At 34.8% G+C, this 22,130-nt stretch overlaps 1 protein-coding gene across 2 annotated transcripts in view; it reads left to right on the top strand.

The window, feature by feature from the left end:
- LOC110099596 (ubiquinone biosynthesis O-methyltransferase, mitochondrial) overlaps positions 1–22,130 on the top strand; it is an 86,066-nt gene that overhangs the window by 61,479 nt on the left and 2,457 nt on the right. For both annotated transcript variants that reach the window (XM_028699217.1, XM_028699216.1), the window contains exons 6-8: positions 1,833–1,882; positions 2,118–2,267; positions 3,077–3,157. In XM_028699217.1, the coding sequence (XP_028555050.1) occupies positions 1,833–1,882; positions 2,118–2,267; positions 3,077–3,157 (281 nt within the window). The remainder of the gene's footprint in view (positions 1–1,832; positions 1,883–2,117; positions 2,268–3,076; positions 3,158–22,130) is intronic.

The following is a 22,130-nucleotide window of genomic DNA, read 5'->3' on the forward strand; positions in this document are numbered from 1 at the left end:
ACTTATATGTGAATTAAATTTATATTAAATGTGAATCAAATTTAAAAATTAAATATATTTAAATTTAAAATTACAAATATATTATTGTTATTTTTTATTTACAAATTTGTATTATTGTATAATTATCATATCATTATTATGCCATTTAGATGTTAATTAAATAATTTTAATACTTATTAAGTCATGCAGTTCTACATCTGCTTCAAACTTGGTTGAACTATTGAACTTTAAAACTCTCATTCTTTTGGTTATATATCCAATCTGATTTCACAACCATGAGTGAACTTGTAACCTATAAGAGGAAAATGAATTCCTCTTGGATAAGGCTGATAGACGGTAGTCAATTTATAAGATAACATGTAATTAAAATAACATCAACCAAAAAGGATGATGAACATTGATACAAAACATTGAAGGAGGAGGAATGTTGACCAGATGGCATTGCATGAGCATAACAACTCCATTTTGCTGAGACATGAGAATAATAAGATTGATGAATGATAATATTTTTAGTATAAAGTAAAATTGTATTCAGTTGGTTTGAAGAATTTTAATCATAGTAGAAAACTAAACTTTTATTTCTTAATAAGAATTGCTAAATAAAGACAAAATCTTATCTTTGCATTGCAGTAAATGTGCCCAAGCAATAGCAGAATGATAACACAATACCTAAAACCTATATCCGTAAGAACATGACTAGGAAATATAAGAATGGACCAACTTCATGCGGAGCACTTTGGGGACTCGACATAGATTAAAGAAACAACACTATGATGTCCAAGTTCGTAAGCATTGTCTTGAAAGTTTGAGAAGATGAAAGGAGAATAAAATCATGAAGTCATGGATGTGAAGGATGACCCAGATGATAATGCATTGATATGGAGAATTAGTAGAAGTGAAAATAGAGGGGAACGTGATTGTTAGGTAGTAAATTTCTCTAGCTTCAACACCACCAATAGTCTTAACGTTTTGAGATCTTGAAAATTGTAAAAAGAAGAATACAGGGTTTGTAGAGGAATCATGAGATTTAATAAATACGTTGTCTCTAGGATTCTTAATTATTTGGGTTTTTTGTCCTTTTGGATGATATTTTTGTAGTTGAATGAAAGAAATAAAAAAGTGATCGTGGAGCGGATGATTCAAACATGAATAATGTTTGAGCCTTTGATGCGGATGATTCAAACATGAATAATGTTTGAGCCTTTGATGAAGGAGAGGAAGCACTTTTTACATGGTTTGAAGTAATTGATATCCTGTGCAATATGGGGTTGCAAAGAACCTCTAATTTTGCCTATATATGAATTAGTTTGGCGAGCACATCTCTTTATTTTCTTCTTCCCCTTATCTTATTGTCCATTCTGCTTTATTTTTCTTTCATCTGTGAGGTGCATTATATATCCCTTTCATTGTATGTTTGGAATGGCATGTTGATGCTTCCAGCTAAATTGTGGTACATTTTTTGTTAACGACAATGACAGACCTGTAGTATTTATGGTTAGTGATTGCATTGTAACATTTTTTTCTACTTCAACAGCTCTTTAAAATCGGCTTGGCTTTTAAAACTCTTGAGCTAGATTGTTCAAGATCATATGTCCTGGAGCAACTAAAAATAAATCTTTTTTGTTGATAAACTTGATTAATGCATGAGAAAATCATTGTTAGCCTTCAGCAACTACTAGTTTCTTCTTGTAGCGAAATGAGCATTCTTTATTGTGCATGACCTAATGATAATCTACATCCACCTAATTCCAATTGAAGTGCCTCCTTAAACTTGAGTTTGCTATACAAAATTAAGATAAATTACCTTATCTAAAGAAAACTATGTGTTGCAGAGCAATTGGTCACGGCCAACAGGCAATTTGATGCTGTTCTTGCTCTTGAGGTATGTAGTATGTAAGGTGAAGAGTTGGTGCTGATTTTCTTTTATGTTATTTTATTTTATTTTTTGTAAAACTTAGATGAAATTCATTTTTGGTGACGTCGTTAACTTTTCTAGTGTGAGGCTGTATTGTGAGCTTCTAAAGTATTTTGTGTAATGGTTAAAGATACATAATTCATTCCTTACTGGATATTGTGATGCTAGTTGTCATGATCACTGAAGACATTAACTATTACAGGTCATTGAGCATGTTGCTGATCCCTCTGATTTTTGTGAGTCACTTTCAGCGTTAGTAGTTCCTGGAGGAGCCACTGTGATCTCAACAGTCAACCGCTCTATGAGAGCATATGCAACTGCAATTGTTGCAGCAGAATATCTTCTTAATTGGGTATGAGGGAATTATTGAAGCACATAGTTTTATTTTGACATAAGTCTCGTCTACAATGATTGTTGGAATTTCATTCATAATTGTTATCAACCTACTAGGAGTTTATTCTTTTCAGGTTAGATTTTTTATCACATCTTTGCGTACTACTATATTCTATAGATATTCAATGCTGTAGAATTTCAAGCTCACTTGTAAAACATGATTTTTCAATAGTTGAGGCCATTGTTAGTTTCAACATGAATTACTTTATGAATTTTTGTTTTATTATTACCATATATTCTAGAATAAGTATGTTTAAGACATTCATGCACCACTGTTGTTTCTAGAATAGCTATTGGGAGTTAACTTTGGCTATGGTAACCTCTCTCTCTTTCTCAGACACACATCTACTATCTCTCTCTCTCTTGCTTGAATACCTAGAACCTGTATGCTTATCTGCATAAGCATTTTAAATGCACAGTGACAAACTTAAATCAAATGACTTTGGGTTGGATATCTCGGGAGAGAGAGAGAGAGAGAGAGAGAGAGAGAGAGAGAGAGAGAGGTAGAATAGAGTGGCATTGTTCCATTACACAACGTTTCAAATAATATATATCAACATATGTTTATCTCAGCCCTTTTGTAGTTGTGGCATTTTGTTGCTCATCTTCACTGTAAGCTCACATCTTCAAAAAAAACTTGTTCCATCAAGATCAAACTTTTATGAGCACTTACGTAGAATTACAATTATTATACTGCATTAATGTATGTCTTATTTGTGTTTATTTTTTTTTTTCTTTTGAATTTATGTTTTCTTTGTATGATGACAGATCCCAAAAGGAACTCATCAATGGTCCAAATTTCTTACTCCCGAGGAACTTGTGTTGATCCTCCAAAGAGCCTCAATCTCGGTAAGTCTTATATTTAATATACTTATTATGTTAATTTTATCCACGTCTTCCTTACTCGCTTGGTACTAATTTATCGTTAAATTTTATAGATATATTTTATACTTTTTGCTGTACGTCTAAAATTCTATTCTCAAATGGCCTAATTGATACTTCTACTCTCTTTAAAATATGAACATTCATTAAATAAATAAATAAAAGAGTGTGATCATTCATGAATCAATCACTCTAATTTGGCCATAAACTCGACATAATTTTTTTATTTTTGCTGCACTCAACTTTGCTATTAATGACTTTTTCTGCCTAATACTCGGATCCATAGTAACAAAGACAACTTAATTGTAATTTTATAAAATTTGTTATTAAGTCCTTATGATATTCTCTCATTATATAATATTTTTTATTTATATATCTTTTTTTACTACAAAGCTTTAATTTTAGAAGTTATATCGTCATATATATCTTGATTTTTTTTTGTATAATAGATTTAAGATGCTCTAATAATATCATTGATAATTTTTTAATATTACACCACTATATATATATATATATATGTATGTATTAAATATTTGTTCTACTGATCCTAAGTCCTAATATATTAATCTTCTAAATATTTTCTTCATTAGATTAACTTTATATTATTTTAGCAAATGGCTTTGATTAGTATTGTCATTTTCAAACTTGCACACGATACCTTGAATAATTTTTTCTATGAGGTCAATTTTTATTACATTCAGTCATATGTCATTTCTAGATCAAGAAAATCATCTGAAGGTCTTTTTTCTACTCAGTATGTGCTGTCTAGCAAAAATCACTTTCTTGGTGGATCTCATTGACATAAAACCAAATTTATTTTAGTCAGTGTTCTTTCTCACAATTTTTTTTTTTTACTTATATTTGATTCCTCTATAGTTATGACAATTAAGTATCTCCCGTGTTATTAATTTTTGGTTCTAAAATTATCTAAATATTATCAAAATACGGATTCTTTGATCGTTTGGCACCTTAATCATCAAATTTTCATTAAAACATTTGTTAAACAAACTATTAATATCACCCATAAATATAAATTTCTCAATAGGTAACCAAATATTTGGAATTCGTAGTTGTTGTTATGGCTCCGAAAGTTTGGCCCCGGCCTCCCCCCGTTGCTTTTTCTGTTGGGGGGGGGGGGGGGGGGGGATTAAGTGGGGGGGGGGTTAACGGCTTAAGTTCCGGGGTAAATTTTGGGAAGGTAGATGTGTTTGTAGATAAGACACTACCCAAAGATTTCGCCCTCATTTTGCGAGGACTTTATGATTTGAGTTCTTGTTTCTTATTTGCACAAACCCCTACAATTAATTACCCCTCTTGATAGCGAGAGAGAACTTTCGATTAAGGTTAGTCGTCAATCATATACGTAGAGATATATGTTATCTCGCATATAGTAGCAGCATAGGTATTCAAAATTTGGAGTTTTGATATTTAAAATTAGAAATTTCACCATCTTGCTCTTAAAGCGGATGGTGGGGAATAAATGATGGACCGGATTAAGATCCCATGGTTTCGTCATCCTGGGCCATCATGGTCCCTGGTCTACTTATTTAGAGGAGGTATTCGACCCAACTTGACATAAGGATCCTTGTCGATAACCATTGGTTGCTTTGTCCAAGGGTACCTTGTAGACCTAGGATAGATGTTTATTTAAGTTGACAAATTTGAATCCACCTTAGCTAACAGAGGTCTTTGTGCCCTATCGGTAATATTCTATTGATTCATATATCAAGAATTTGATGCCATTAAGAAACATATTGACTCTGGCCATAACCGTAATTTAGTGGTACCATTTGACGGCAAAACCACTCGGTTTAGAGAGCCCTGGGTCATAACCTTTATTCTACGCGTACCACATTCTTACTAAAAGGAGATTATTTGAAATTGTATAATAGTGATATTTTCGACTAAACATTAGCTCTATGTGAGATGAAGTAAATTTTAATTTATCCACCTGTTAATTATTGCGGAGGGTGGATGAATTTTACTTTAAATGTTTTGATGGATTATTTCAAAATTAAATATTTAAAATTTATAACAATTTTTGAAATTTTCGATTTCATGGGTGTTTGAGATTTTGGGAGGCATTTCAAAGTGTTTGTGAACCCATCCTGTTGAGATCTACATTCAACACATCCTTCATTGGAGTGTTTATGGGGTCATATCATTCTGTCCGTTGGGCCTTGTCGACTCTACCAACTTGTTGACAGGGGATCAGGTCCATAGGCTTTATGTTTTTGCTGATGAATTTCTTTTGTCATAGACCTTGAAAGCCTTATATGAACTTATAAAACAGATATTCCGGTCGACACCCTCAACGTATATCTGTTTGATAGTTCGAGCCGTGTAGACTCTTATCTTTCCACGTAGAAGGATCAGGCTTGAACTTGGGTTCATTTATTTACCCACGAAACATTCCTAGGCATCATGTGTGTACACATAACACGTTCGTAGGGGCCCATGCAGGTGTACAATTACATGTGCATTTTTGTGTACTTATGTGCATACAATTTGTACTGCACGTGTGGGGGCACTTCTGATACTGGGTAGAGTTTTCTATGACAGCCCATTGAAGCTTGCATTTATTAGTCTTTTTGTATTTTCCCGTAGTTAATTTGTTGAGTATGCGACGGATCTCCTATGATGGCCGTGTGTCATATATCTGCACTTGCGAGAGAACAATGTATTTGCCCTGAACTTTTTTGAATACACATTCGTTGTCATTTCATTGTATGTTGATATTAAATACTCGGTGTCGTTGCATTTAACATCGGTCCCTCCGTACATGTTAACTGACGGATTGTGGTATACATTCGCGAACTAGTTCAATGTATTCCTCTGTATGTGTCTGCAGCGGACCTTTCACGTTCATGACATATCAATCACTGTTGATTGTAATTAGGACCATCACTCGTATTGTAAAACTCATGTCATCACCTCTTTAGTTCATAGATCGATTGTTATATGTGCTTTAAACTTCCTACAATCACATGTAGGAGCTCGTACTCGTCATAGTTTCTCTGCAGCATTTCCGCTATAAAGTATGACACATTAACTTAATTCCTCTATAATTCGCACATTCTTGTGCATCACCTTTATTCTTGAAAATAAGAATTAACACACTCATTCTCCACTCATCTGACATCTTTTTAGTCTTCAAAACAGTATTAAAAAGTTTAGTAAGCCAAGAAATTCCTTCATCTCCTAAGCATTTTCATACTTCAATTGGAATATCATCAGGTCCAACAGCTTTTCCACCCTTCATTTTCTTTAAAGCCTCTCTAACTTCGATTTTACTAATATGCCAATAAAAATAAAAATCTTTATTTTCATTTAGGGTGCTAAGGTCCCTACAGTCAATCTTATTTTCACAATCTTCATTAAAAAGTTTAGCAAAATATCTCAGTCACTTTTATTGAATATCATCTTCTAAGAAAAGTATTTTGTTTATCTTCATCCTTAATACACTTCATTTGAACTAAATCCTTATTACTCATATCTCTTTGTTTGGCTAACTTATACATATATCTTTCTCCATCCTTAGTATATAATCTATTATATAAATCATTAAAAGTTAAGTTTTTTGCATTGCATATTGCTTTCTTAGATTCCTTACGAGCCTCTTTATATCTTTTCCAATTATCATAGATTTTATAATTTAACCCATTTTTATAACAGATCTTCTTATTTTTAATCTTTTCCTGCACATTTGGATTCCACCACCAACTATTTTTACTATTATGTGCTTTTTCCTTTGATACTCCAAGCACATCTTTTGTAATATTCTTAATATATAAAAATGACAATAATAATAATTAAATAATAACTATATTCATGTATACTTGAGTTGGGTAAGAGGGTTGTTGTAGAGAGTTCTGCCAGGTATAGGGAGGGGCGGATTGGGGCTACAGGTAAGAGTTTTGGAGGTGAGGCTCTTATTGTTGGAGCTCGAATTGGGAGTGACTAAGAGAAGGGAGGCGACAGTGGCTTGAGGTCGAAGCAGGCTTAATAGAGGAAGAATTTGGCTAGGGGAAGCAGAAGTTCGGGTTGTTGATTCTGTATATGTTGTTAAACCTAAGTTATTGTCTCAAGGGTAACCAAGCGGGGGAGGGGTGAATTGATAATTTAAAATTTTTCTTTGATTTTTTAAATAGAAACCCGATTAGAATCTCGTAGCAAGTTAATTTAAGGTTTTAAAAATAAAACTTTTCAACTACAGTAAATAACTTGCAGTAAATACAATGCGAAAATTAAAAGACACAGAAATTTATAATGGTTCGGTCAAACAGAACCTACATTCACTCCCTGAAGACTCCATCTTCAGGTATTGCACTATTACCAAAGTGACTCTTCTTTTGCCCCCACAGCAAGGCGTAGAAGGCTTTACAAAAACCTCTCTTCCACCAATCCTCAGTGCGGCAAAGAACCGTCGTCCCTTCATACTCTTCAAGTGTTGGCAGAGAATCGTCGTCCTTTCACATCCTCCAAGTGTAGGTAGAGTACCTTCGTCCTTTCACACCCTCCAAGTGTAGGCATAGTACCTTCGCCCTTTCACACCCTCCAAGTGTTGGCAGAGTACCGGATCTTCTCCAAAAATCTTCTCACGAGCAACTAGAAAGAACAAAAGAAGACTAAACATCAAAATCACAAAGAGATCCTTACCTTTGAGTAACCTTGTGAACCCTTCACACTCCACTTGCAAGAAATCTCTCTCAAACACTCTCCCACACTCTCTTTCAATTGCCCTTGAAAAATCATAAAGACCAGACCTTTTTCACGTCAATTTTAGTGGAACTTTTATATCAAAGACATGAAAAATCGTTCAAAAACTAAAATTTTTAATTTCAAGTGTACACGATCATACAGTACGATCGTATATTCGTACGTACGAATATTTCAAAAACTGTTGCATACGAACCTGTTGTGAATCGGTACGAAACAGTTCGTATACGATCATCATCTGATACAAATCAAGTTCATCCGATACGAACAATTAGAAAAATGTTCACCTTCGTGGGGACGAAGAGGAATCCCACTATTTCGTACCATGGATGGCGTACGTACGATGACGACAAGTTCGTCGGGACGAAAAGGGACCCGTCCAATTCGTACCCTGGACGGCGATCGTGTACGAACTGTTTCATAACGATTCATAATAGGTTCGTACGCAACAGTTTTTAAACTATTCGTACGTACGAACATACGATCATGTACACTCCAAATTACAATAAAAATATTTTAAATTATATATACTTAAAAAGAACATTAGATTGATAGGCTTAACTTGATCAAGTTATAAATTCACTTAGATTTTTGAAAATTAGATTTCATAATGAAATTAATTTTTGTATTGCAGTTTAATTTAAAACAATTTTTAAATCAATTAAAACAAGATTAACATATAGGCAAACTTATAATTCAAACTACGAACAAAAACAACTAATCAAAACAAGACATTTTTTATTGATATCAATTTAAAGATCAAATACATTTAAGCACTCTTGATATCAATTCATAATAGTAAAAACAACATAACACTAATATCAACATAAAATCTAAATAAAGACAAGTATACAAATCATTGAACAAACACAAGTACACAAACCACTAAAATCATCACTAAGCTCATCACATCTCAAAGGACTGGAAAAGACAACACACAAAAAGAACATATAAAACTCTGAAGGGCCCTGATCTGGAGGAGAAGGCTAGTTGAACACAGAGAAGTAGCTATTCATCATATCTATGTTGGTGTTCATCGAGTCGAACTGACCTCGGATCCAGCCCATGTCCTACTGGTTTTGTGCGTCCTACTAATTTAGGTGAGTCTGAATTTGTTCAAAATGTTGATCAAATGACTCTCCAACCGATCAAAGCACTGGAATAATGACATCTCCTGAAATTCAAGTCCATGAGCAGGTGCAGGTGCAGGTGCTCCCCCTTCTTCCTCAGTATCTTTACTAGAATTGTCATTTTTCCCAAAAGTGCTCGAAAAGAGGCATCAGTTAAGTAGATTGGCATTTCAAGTGGAGGCTCAGGATGAACAATATTATACTTCTTTTCTAAGAGGTAGGTTACTGGATATCCTAAAGTAATATTCTTCTTCCTCCTATGAGAAAATTTCCTAATTTCAAAGGTTGTGGATGTAATCTAGAATGAGTTTGGCTACATCTATTTGTTGTCCAGTCATGATTAGATATGTAATAATGGACAGAAGAGGAATAATGTTTATGCGATCACCAGCCTTAGGAATGATTGAAGTTTTAAGAACATGCTGGATGACCCTTGCATTTTGGTACAACATATACACTCAAGGCAAATGACCAACTTGAGTGACCCCTCTAAGAGTTTTGTTTATTTACGACCAATCAAAATCAGATTTGAAGGTTAAGGTGTGTGCTCTAACTCCTTAAGTGCAGATAAATTTCTAGATCTTCCTTATTGATTTCAACCCATTTCTTTTGGACATAAGATCTTATCCTACTCTCATCCTCACTATAACTTATGTTTGCTAAAAAGCAGTGGAAGGTCTCCTTATGATAGGCATGGATTAAGGTCAAGATAAAGGTGAATTGAGTTGAAGCAAAAAGAGTCATGACTTGAAAATGAATATCCTCTTAAATTAGGAGTCTAGAAGGGGTGATCTTAGTAGCGACAAACCTATAATAAGAATCCTCATTTGCTCTAGAAAGAATGTTTTCGTTCCCACCCCTGGACGACGAACCCTTAGTAACTCTACCGCGCTTGCTAGAACTGGCCATATCTATGATGAGAAGGATTGAAAGAGGCTAATGAAGTGAATGAAATGAATTCTAAAGCCCTCATATTTAAAGAAAAATGGCCTTTCGTACGTACGAAAAGGGTTTCGTACATACGAAAAGGGTTTCGTACAATACGATATATGGTTCGTGCATGACGAAAATAATTTCATATGTATGAATGAATACGCTCAAAACAAAACGACTTTTCATAATCACGCAAGTTACGAAGCATCCTTTCGTACAAACTTTTTGATCAGACGATCGTACAGACGAACATATATTCATCCGGGATGATCAGTCATTAAAGATCGTTTTAATGACGGTTAGGTTTGTCCCCCACATTGAATGATACGTGCTTCGTACGTACGATCAGTTATAATAATTGATTCTACCCGTATAACTGTCTACATGCGTACAGACGAATGAATACAAATCGTCCGGGATGATATAAATGACGACATCGTACTGTACGAATCGTTCATAATTTTCTAAGATTCGTCTAGATGAAAAGTCGGGACGAAAGGGGACTCGTCCAATTCGTACTCTGGAAGGTATGTACGAATGGTATATCGTACAGTACGATTCATACTTGGAAACATTTTCTCCAATCTGTTCGTTTAATTGCTCGAAGCAAAAATAACTGATCAGATCGTCCTGTACGAAAAGGAATTGTACAGTACGATCAATTTAAATGTTTTGGATTTTAAACTCTCCCCCATTGTGTGTGTGCTCAGTTACTCAATTACAATCACACTCTCTCAGACTCAATCAAATGAAAAATACAGACTTTAATTATAATAAACTCTAAACTGATCTTGATTTGAAGTCTTCAACAATACGGAGTATAATTTTTCTGAAATGTTAGTACATACAAGAGCAAAACAATTCTTCTAAAATATGTTAGAAAAAATAATAATCAAAGCAAAAATATTTGGAATCATAAAAAATATATAAGTTGCAAGAATATCAACAATCAATAACTAAGTAGCAACTATCTTAACAGAAGTAAGGTTCGTTCGTAGAACTAGACGTCAGAGGCTTTGATGGAAGCATGAGGTTGACGTTAGGCTATGTATGAGGTTCAATCGGAAGCTTATTTGGGTTCGGTCGGATCAGGAAGTAGCGACGGAGCTAGGGCAGGTAGATTCAGTTCAAGGAAGAGGAGGCCACATGTAGGTTTACAGGTAGGGGCGTAGGGATGAGTTCAACTGGACGGAGGCTTTGGCTAGGGGTCGGCATTGGTCTGGAGTCGATGAGAGGAAGAAGGGCTCGATCGCTAACTGCACATATTCGACGGGAGAAGGCAATGGTCGTGAAGTGGAACCAACTGAACGAAGCTCTCATCTTCATTTTATAACCACGAGCAGACACCGAGGTTTCTATGCAGGAATAATGGGAAATGACGCAAACGATGCTGAATGAATAGTGATTCAACGACATTTTTGCAGATTTTCTGGATTTCGGCTAATGTAAGGATTTTTTTTATTCTCTTTTTCCTTAATCTACATCTGAGATCAACACCAAGACTGTACAAAAATAGGAAAATACCTATACAAACTAAGACAGATCATATCCTGAATATTTAGCTTCTCAACTTACTCATTCCCTTTTCCCTTTACCTAAAACAGAAGGCAGAATATGTATGTGCAAACACTGCTCAATAGATCACACATGTCGATCTAAATTTCCAAATAATTTACTTATTTTGCATTTAAATGAATTTAAAAGTACATAAAAAATTTATCATGCTATGCATAATGTCAATTTCAAAGGACTGAAATAGAGCAAGCTATACTGAAATAAAATAGGTTATGCACTGAGAGTAGATAAACAAACGCTTCTTATATATGAACAAAAAATAATAAATTTTTCCTCAAGCCTTTATACCTCCCATCAGAAACAGACCCTTATGCCTTTTTCTAGCATATAAAAAAATAGGCTCTTATGACTCCTAATACCTAGCACATGTTATATATTCATATATTCAGGCTCTTATGACTCCTTTATGCATCTAGTACCAAATTAAAACTTCCACGACATATTAGATCCCTCTAGAATCACTCAACTCAAGTATATAAGCATATATATTATTGTATTGTAGTAAAAAATATATAAATAAATCAATTTCATAATTTCACAAACTACTTTGTCGGTGGCCAACGGAACATCTACTAAACATAATTTTTATAATTTCAGAATATTATCATATTACTAGGGATTGTTCAGAATATAGTTTTGTACATTTAATTATGCCATGACCTTATTTTTGTGGATTAGTATTATTTTCTAATTTGACAGAAATCCCACATTTTTTAATTTACCATGTAATGATTTTCTAGAAAAATATCTAATTATCCAAAATTGTCATATCTATAACATATAAAAAGTTATATGGTGAAATTTTTTCATGTTTAAAGTTATCCCCATTTTTTCTAAATAGAATTATAATTTAAATTAAAAAAATCTAGAAATCCTCATATTTTTAAAAATTAAGATAGATTATAATGCTCCTTGAACTGGGCAACTTTCAAAAATTGCCCGAAAGTAGAAAATAAAATGGAGTCACTCAAACCCTAGCTTTCTCTCTCTAAAATCCTCCTTTCTTTCTCTGGCCGGTTGCCCAAATAAAAGAAAATGAATTTTGAATAGTGAAAAGGATAGTTTAAATTAAAAATTCATATCTGGCATTGTGGCGCTCAAATCTACCGCCTCAAATCTCCCTTGTAGAAGTATTATACAACAACACCATAGCCAGCACCGCAACACTTGATTTATTTTTGCAAAAAAAAGTGAACTCAAAGCTGCGGCGCTACAAACCCAGTTTCCCGGCTTTTCAAGGGAAAATTTTTAGATTTTGTAAACATGCACATAGACACTTGTGCTTCACTTCAAATTAGATTCAGATACTCATATGCATACAAAACTTTTCGTCCTTGACAATTCATCGGTTTGATTTTCACATAAATGAAGTCACCAACTTCAAATTCCACTGCTTGGTGCTTGGCATCATAGTACTGCTTCTATCTGTCCTGCATAGCTTTTAATCTATCTCTGATCAAATGAATATTTTTAGTAGCATCATTAACTAAGTCTAACTCAATCAAACTCCTTTCACCGATCGTTGTCCACGATAGAGGGGTTCTACACTTCCTTTCATATTGAGATTTGTATGGGGCCATACCTGTTCTTGACTAAAATCTGTTATAGTAGGCAAACTCGACCAAAGAGGTATATGATCTTCTCAGTTATCGCCAAATTCTTGAACACAACCTCAGAAGGTCTTCTAATGCCTGAATAGTAGACTGTACATCAATCTGTGGATGAAAACTTGAACTGGAATATAAGTTTGTGCCGAAATCCTGATGAATACCTATTCATAGCCTGTAGATAAACCAGATATCTCTATCAGAAACTATGAATTTCAGTATTTCATGTTGTCGGATGATTTCTCAAACATAGACATGTGCCAATCTACTACAAAATCAGATTTTCATATCAGAATGAAATGTGCAATCTTGGTTAAACAGTCTATTATAACCCCAGATAGTGTCGTGTCCTTGCCTTGATCGAAAAAATCCTATAGCAAAATCCATTATCACTTTTTCTCAGTTCTAGTCCGAAATTGTTAACAGTTGTAGAAAATCTCCCTATCACTGATTCTTTGGTTTCATCAACTGACAATTCTCATGTTTTCAAAATTAAATCTACTACATTCTTCTTTAATCTAGACCACCATAACATATATTTTAAATCATTATATTTTTTACTACTTCCCGAATAAATAATATAACCTAAACAGTGCGCTTCATGTAGAATCTCTCATCTTAGATCTCTAGAACTAAGAACCCATAGCCTATTATTGTAGAGAATAACTCTAGAATTATTTAATTGTAGTTCATATTTTTTAATAGACTCGATTTGATCAATCAATCTCAGATGCTTTGTATTTAACTTTTGAGCTTTCTGAATCCTTTCTTATAGAAATGGTCAAATAGTCATATGAGTCAGAAAACCAAAATCTCAATCCATAGGAGCAATTACCTCCAATTGTAGTTCTTCCATATCCCAAATTAGATGTTCATCAGAAGTAAGCAAAAGACTTGATATCAGGAAAGACTCCTTACTCGAAGAATCTACTATAACATTCACCTTATTTGGTTGATGCTAAATAGTCATATCATATCTTTAATAAGCTTCAGCCATATTCTTTGTCTTATGTTCAAATTCCTCTTGGTAAATATATACTTCATACTCTAATGATTAGTGAAAATCTCACATCAGACTCTATAGAAGTAGTGCCTCCAGATCTTCGGAACAAATACAATAAAAACATTGAATAATTCATCTCATGTAGCTTCAACTACCTCGAAACATATGTTATAACTTTCTCATGTTGTATCATAACATACCTCATTCCCTTCAGTGAAGCATCACTAAACATTTGAAATACATCCGTACTAATGGAATAGTTAGAATTGAAGCATATGTCAAATAATTCTTCAGTCTCTAAAAATCTCCTCTCAATTGGAGTTCAGATAAAAGTCATTGACTTATGAGTCAGTCCTATCGGAGAGGTAGAAATTTGAGAAAGATTTTTTACGAACTTCCTATACTAATCCACCATTCCTAGAAAGTTGCATATCTCAGACACAGTAGTAGGTCTCGGCCAACCAACAATCGCCTAAACTTTTTAAGGATCCACAAAGATATTTGCACTACTCACCATGTGTCGTAGAAATGGAATGTTTTCAACCAAAATTTACATTTGGAGAACTTAGCATATAATTGATATTTCCTCAGCTTCTTCAGAATTGTTCTCAGATAAACCACATATTCCTCGTCATAAGCTGAGTAAACTAGAATATCATCTATAAAGACAATAACAAACTGATCTAGATACTCTATGAATAATCTATTCATCAGATCTCAGAAAGTTGTATGCACTTTTTTCACTCTAAAAGGCATGACTAAAAACTCGTAATGCCTATATCGGGTACTAAAATTATCCTCATCAAATTTCTCTTTTACATTTACATGATAGTATTTATATCTCATATCGATCTTGAAAAACATAGAAGATCCTATAGCTAGTCAAGTAAATCATCAATCCTAGATAGAGGATCTTTTTCTTTATCATGACCTTATTCAATTCCCTATAATTGCTATACATACACATCATACTATTCTTTACAAATATAATAAGTACTCCCCACGGAGACACACTAGGATGGTCAAAGGCTCTATCAACTAGCTTATGGAGTTGTACCTTCAACTCTTGATGCTCCTTAGATGTCATTCTATATAGAACCTTGGATATTAGAGCAGTACCAAAAAATACAACAACAACAACATCAAGCCTTTATCCTACTACGTGGGGTCAGCGACATGAATCCTTTTTTTTTTTCGTTGTGTCCTATTAGAAATATTCTCATTTAAATCTAATAAAGAAAGGTCATTTAAATTATTTTCTAACAAAGTCTTTTTAGGTTTACCTCTATCTTTCTTAACATAGGCCAGATCTAATACATATACTCTCCTAATAGGGTCATCGGAAGGCTACAATTTTACATGACCAAACCATCTAAGGCGACTCTCTCTAATCTTATCTATCACTAAAGCTACTCCAACCTTTCCATGGATATGATTGTTTCGTATCCTGTCACTAAGAATAAATCCACTCATCCATTTGAGCATACTCATCTCAACAACACTTAAATTAATATTATGCTCCTCTTTTAATAGCCAACTTTCTACGCCATAAAGCATTGTAGGTCTTAGCACCATTTGATAAAATTTTCTCGTATGTTTGAGTGATACTTTTCTATCACACAATAAACCCGAAAAAATTCCTCCACTTCAACCATCCAACTTTAATTCTACTAATAATATCCCCATCTATTTCACCATCACTCTGAACAATAGACCCAAGATATCTAAAATGTGCATGCTTATTAATGACTCGATCGCTCAAAGTCGCAAACCCCCAACTAGATTTATTAGTACTAAAATTATTTTTCATGTATTTGGTTTTAGATCTAGTTAAATGAAAACATTTAGAATTTAAGGTTGACCTCAATTATTTGAGTTTACCTTCAACTCTCTCTAGTCTTATCAACAAGAAGAATATCATTAGCAAAAAGCATACACCAGGGTACATCCTCTTACAAATGTCTAGTAAGAACATCCATGACTAAAGTAAAATGTTAAGGGCGTAAGGATGATCCTTAGTGTAATCCAACTGAAATAGGAAAATAGTTGGTCAAACCACCTTGTGTTTGAACACAAGTAATAGCTCCTGCATACATATCCCTAATGACTTGAATATAAACATTATTAACTTATTTCTTTTCTAGAACTCTCCATAGCACTTCTCTTGGAACTTTATCTTATGCTTTCTCTAAATCAATAAATATCATATGTAGATCCTCCTCATTCTCTCTGAACTTTTCCATCAACCCTCTCAATAAATGAATAGCTTCCATAATAGCCCGGTATGAATCCAAATTGATTTTTAAAAACATTAGTATCATGCATAACCTATGCTCCATAACTCTCTCCCAAAGTTTTAAAGTATGATACATCAATTTAATTCCTCTTTAATTCGCACATACTTGTGCATCACCTTTATTCATAAGAATAAGAATCAACACACTCATTCTCCACTCATCTGGCATTGATTCATAACACTCTCTCTTTCACGTGGTAAATTGTTGATTTCTCAAGGAAGACATTAGAAAACTCTCGCACTATCGGGACATTAGACAGAGATTTAGTGTCTGCTCCTCCTTCTGTCAATTTCCGAAAACAGGTTTTCTCCCTTCTTCGAGTGACCTTTTTCCCTCTTCGTTTGGCATCGACTTCCTTCCACCGTGAGTTGTTCTTTGCCTATTGCTTGGAGTTATCTTCTACCGTGAGTTGGGTTGGAGTCTCCTTCGACTAATTGCTGAAAGCTCTTCTTCTTCGTGGTTCCATACATCACCTTATTTTGAAATATAAGATCGATGCGTTCTGCCATAAAGACCTCCATATTTTGCTGAGTAAGATTCTATAATCGGTCTGTCTACTCGGTATCGCTAGTACATGCTCAGTACCACTTGGTACAATAATGTTTGGTACCACTACGTACATGCTCGGTACTGAGCAGGTACATTCTCGGTACCATTAGGTATATGCGTACCTACTCGGTACCGCTCGGTATCTTTCCATACAAACAACTTACGAACTTTAAAAACAAGCAGAACTTCAAAATTTCTCTTATAATAAATTTTTTTTCCAGGGGCGCTGCCCCCGGAAACCTCGCCAGGGGGCAATGCCCCCTTGGACACCCGACATACCAGTATATTATTGTATTCATCATCTTTAGTAATAGTTGTTATTGTTGGTTTGCTTCTTCATGAGTGCATGCTTTGTATAAAATTTTCGTAATGTAGAATAAGTGAAGCATTATGTTCAGGGATTCGATATATTATACTAATATATTCTTCTCATAAAGGATGATCAGAAGTAAGGATAAAGCTGCATCAAGTCAGAGAAAAGATCTAGCATCGAAACATAGCACTCAAGTGGATGTAAGGGGAGGTGATAAAACATATATTTATCTAAAATGCAATTACTGTGATAAAGTTGTGATGGGTGGTGTGACTAGATGAAGGATCACCTTTCAGGGTCTCACAAGAATGTTGTTCCATGCTCCAAAGTTCATGATATTGTAAGGAAGGAGATAAAGTCATACATGAATAAGTCTGCCACATCAAAACATCTTGCACATAAGCAATTTGAGGACAGAGTTGATGTTGGATCTTACTATGGGAGTGAGCACAGCGTTAGGGATTCATCTTCTTCGATGAATCCCACTTCATCTAGGGGTGCTATAGGGCCTATGGATCATTATGTGGTGGACACATCAGAGGATAGGCCTCCTACTACATAGAAGATGGCCCAAAAAAAATGCATGGGAGGCACAGAGAAGAGTGTGTAAGGATATAGGCATATTCTTTTACAAAAATGCAATTCCATATTTCCATTTAATGTTGCAACATTATCTGCCTATTACAACATCATTCATTCAGTTGGAGCATTTGGGAGAGGGTTCGAACCTTCAACCATGTATGATTTGAGAACATATATTCTGAAGGAGTTGAAAAGCACTGATAAAAGCATCAAAAAAATTAAAAAAACTTGGGCCCAAACATGAGTAACAATTATTTCAGATGGGTGGTCTGATATCAAACATAGAAGTCTGATCAACATTCTCATTAATAATCCTTATGGTACTGTATTTTTAAGGTCAGTTGAAGCGTCTGACCAGGTCAAAAATGTTGAGTTCATATTTGGATTATTAAATAGCTATGTTGATGAGGTTGGAGAATATTTGGTTGTACAAGTTATGACTGATAATGCAAGTGCTTATAAGGCTGCAGGTAATAAATTTATGGAGAAGAGGAAACATCTGTACTGGACTCCATGTGCTGCACATTGTATAGATCTCATTCTTGAGAAGCTTGGGGAGCTACCTCAACATAAGAATGCACTTACTAAAGAAAAAAAAAAACCATGTTTATTTACAACCAATATTGGGTTCTAACTCTTATGAGAAAATTTTTAAAGAAATAAATTCTAAGGGCAGTAGCAATAAGATTTGCCACCGCTTACTTGACCTTAGAGAGCATGTTGGATGCTAGACAACTTTTAGAGACTATGTGCACATCTACACAGTGGTTTTGTTGTGCTTGTGTGAAGAAGGCTGAGGGAAAAGAGATTAGAAAGATTGTTTTAAATCATAGATTTTGACAAAATATCTTATATGTCATTACAATCACTAGACCTTTGGTTCAAGTTTTAAGGATGGTGGATGCTGATAAGAAGCCTACAATGAATTTCATCTACAATGCCATGGATGAAGCTAAAGAAATGATTACCTCCAACTTAGGAGGCGAAGATGGTAGCTTTAGGGAAATTTGAAATATTATTGATGATAGATGGGAGCTACAACTTCACCGGCACTTGCATGCAGCCAGTTATTACCTAAATCCTTAGTATCAATATGTAGAGAATAAGTCTGTAAACCCTGAAATAAAGTTGGGATTGTATCATTGCATGGATCGGCTAATAAGTGATGTAACTGAAAGATCAAATGCTGACATGCAATTTGTACCTTTTAGGAACAAAGAAGGTTTTTTTGGATTGCAACAAGCAAATGATACAATTGTCAAACAATCTCCAAGTAATTTTATTTAATGTTTTAAACATTTATTTAAAAGTTAATTTTTTTCGCACTAATTAACTCTCTTATATAAATATTAGTTGAGTGGTCTATTCAATTTGGTGATGAGACTCCTGAATTGTACATTTTACTGTGAAAGTTTTGGGCTTGACATGCTCTTCATCTGGCTGTGAAAGAATTTGGAGTACCTACAACCAAGTACATACAAAGAGGAGAAATCTCTTGTCCACATTGAGGATAAATTCACTGGTGTATATTATGTATAATAGAAAACTCAGAGATAAGAATTTGAAGAAAAAATGATTAATGGATGATGAAGATCATTTGCTTTGCGATGATGTGGCATCTGATGATGAGTGGTTTGTAGATGATGAAGTTGAAGTGATGCCGTTTGAATTACAATATGAAGATTTAAATGTTGATTCCTTTGATGGCCGTAAAGCATCTACATCCACCACAACTCAAGAACAAATAAAAAAAAGGTATATAAATAATATAATTTTCTTAAACTTTTATTAATGTATTACACTATTTTTTATTTTGAGATTATTCAAAAATATTTAGGAAAGAGGAAGATAACTGATATTGAGGAAGGACCTATTTGGGAGATATTACTCTATAGGAGATGAGGAAGGGGAGAGAGCAGTTCATCATAATGATGATTCAAATGAAGACTCCCTTAGTGATGACAATGCTGATGACTTATTAGTTCTTATGTGATATGTCATTGCTATTTATTTTTGGAATTATATGTTAATGAAATAATACTATAATTTGGGAAAGATGGAGTTTGAGTTGAACTATATTTCATGTTGTCTTATTATTGAGATATTTTGATTTTACTTCATATATTGTGCATTTTTATGTTTTATATATTATTTACTCATTAGTATATACAAAATTTATCATTTTATGTTTACGTAATTTTTTGATTTTGAGGCTTACGTCTCGCCTCACGAACGAAAAACTCCTCAATACCCCATTACGTAATTTTAAACATTGGTTCTGGAAGAATAAACTGCACAATTGTATTATTTAGCTTTAATATAACTATTAGTGAGTTCTTGCAACTCGATCAACATTTGCTACTATTTTTTACTAAGAGCATATATGTTCGATCCTTCCTACAATCCTTGAGCCTATGCAACTTTTGAGATTTCTATCTCCCAATCTTTGACTTCCAGTAATTTTCTTTAAAATATGACAATAAAGCTTCTTAGCGACGCGTTGGGTTCTTCTTGCAACTTCAAGAGAGCTTAGAAGTTCTTGAGCAACCTTTGGGTGCTTGTGATTTATGTGATGAAAATCTTCTTGAATTTAGAAAATTAGGTGATAGCACCTAAAAATATATGAGAAGACCATATTGAAGGGCAGATTCTTTAAAATTGATGAACATATGACACTTCAGTGTGTTCTTAATAGGGGTGTTAATATTTGACCCGTCCCGAAACTCGAACTAGACCCGACCCAAAATTTTTTTGAGTCGGGCAATCCTTTTTTCGTACGGGTCAGGTTTGGGTTCGAGTTTCTGACCCCTTTTTAAAATCTAATCGGGTTCGGGTTGACCCAAAAACCTGAAAATGACCTAAATTTACTCATGCTTACCTGCCTTTGCGACCGTTGTCTGACCTGCCCTCACATCCGTTGCTAACCCGTGCTCACATAGCACTAACGCAGCCTCTAACACTCACGTCTATACCTGAACACCCTTGACTCGAGCTCGCTTGCTAGGTCTTACCGTGCCCGCATCACGCTTGGACCCACTTGCCTCCGCACCCGCTCTGACCCCATTAGCGCTCGCATCCGTGCCTTACCACCTCACCCACACCAGCTTGCGTCTGCGGTTTCATGGCCAATTTCCATATTCTGGGTTTTTTGGGTTGTTTCGGGTTGACCCGAAACCGAATTAGGTCGAGTTCAGGTTAAGGATTTTGACCCAAAATTATAACCAGATCGAGTGAATAGTGACTGTTCAATTCTGGGTTGGACCTGAAACCGCCTTGAAAACCCATTTTGACACCACTAGTTGTTAACATTCATTACTGATGTTGTTGAATCAAAGTATGCTACATGTTCGATAGGTTTAGACCTTTCTCGATATATTCTAGGTGGGGCATCTTGAACTTTGCTGCTAGTTTTGTGCTAGTGATCTTATTGGTTTCGCTGGAATGTAGGACCTCTGTTGTTCATGATGACATTAAATCTCATGGTCTTGCTAGTAGGGGGCCTTTGCTGGCCAAAAGGATATTGATCTTGTGGCACATGCAGCCTCTTTCCCCTTGTGGGCCCTTAGGCGACTTTTATCATACATGTGATTTCTGTGCAAATTATGCCTTGTCGATAGCTCATTGGGAAAAGTGGCCTAGGAAGAATCAACCAAGCTAATTCTACTTTTACATGGTTGTTGGCAAGTTCCACCAAGAGTGTACCTGAAGATCCTTCCTATAATCCTTGAGTCAGTGCAACCTGAACAATTGCCGACTCTAGGTCTTTGGCTTCCATTATTTCTCTATAGAATCTGACCATGAAGCTTCTTAGCGACTCTTCGAGTTCATGTTGCAACTTCTAGGAAGCTTGTGAGCTCTTGAGTGGTCTTTGGGTGCTCGCAAATTATGTAATGAATATTTTCTTGAATTTAGAAAATGAGGTCAAGATACCTAGTGTAAGAGGAAAAATCTTTGAAGGGCAAACTCTTTGAAAGCAATGAAGAGCATTCACAATTCAGCATGTCATTATTTATGTTGGTGACTCAAAGTACGTGACGTGTTCAGTAGGATCAGACCTTCCCTAGTATGTTCTAGGCGGGGCATCTTGAACTTTTGGGTGGTTTTGCATCTACCATCTACCTGGAAACTGGGTCGGTCACCTCCATAATCGCGGAGGGTTGTATTTTTCATTGTTGGCATGGTTGTCATTGTGGTAGTGATAGGCGTTAAAATTAACACACTGGCTATCGAGT

This window comes from Dendrobium catenatum, unplaced genomic scaffold (assembly GCF_001605985.2).
Source record: "Dendrobium catenatum unplaced genomic scaffold, ASM160598v2 fragScaff_scaffold_1220, whole genome shotgun sequence".
In the NCBI taxonomy this organism is placed as follows: domain Eukaryota; kingdom Viridiplantae; phylum Streptophyta; class Magnoliopsida; order Asparagales; family Orchidaceae; genus Dendrobium; species Dendrobium catenatum.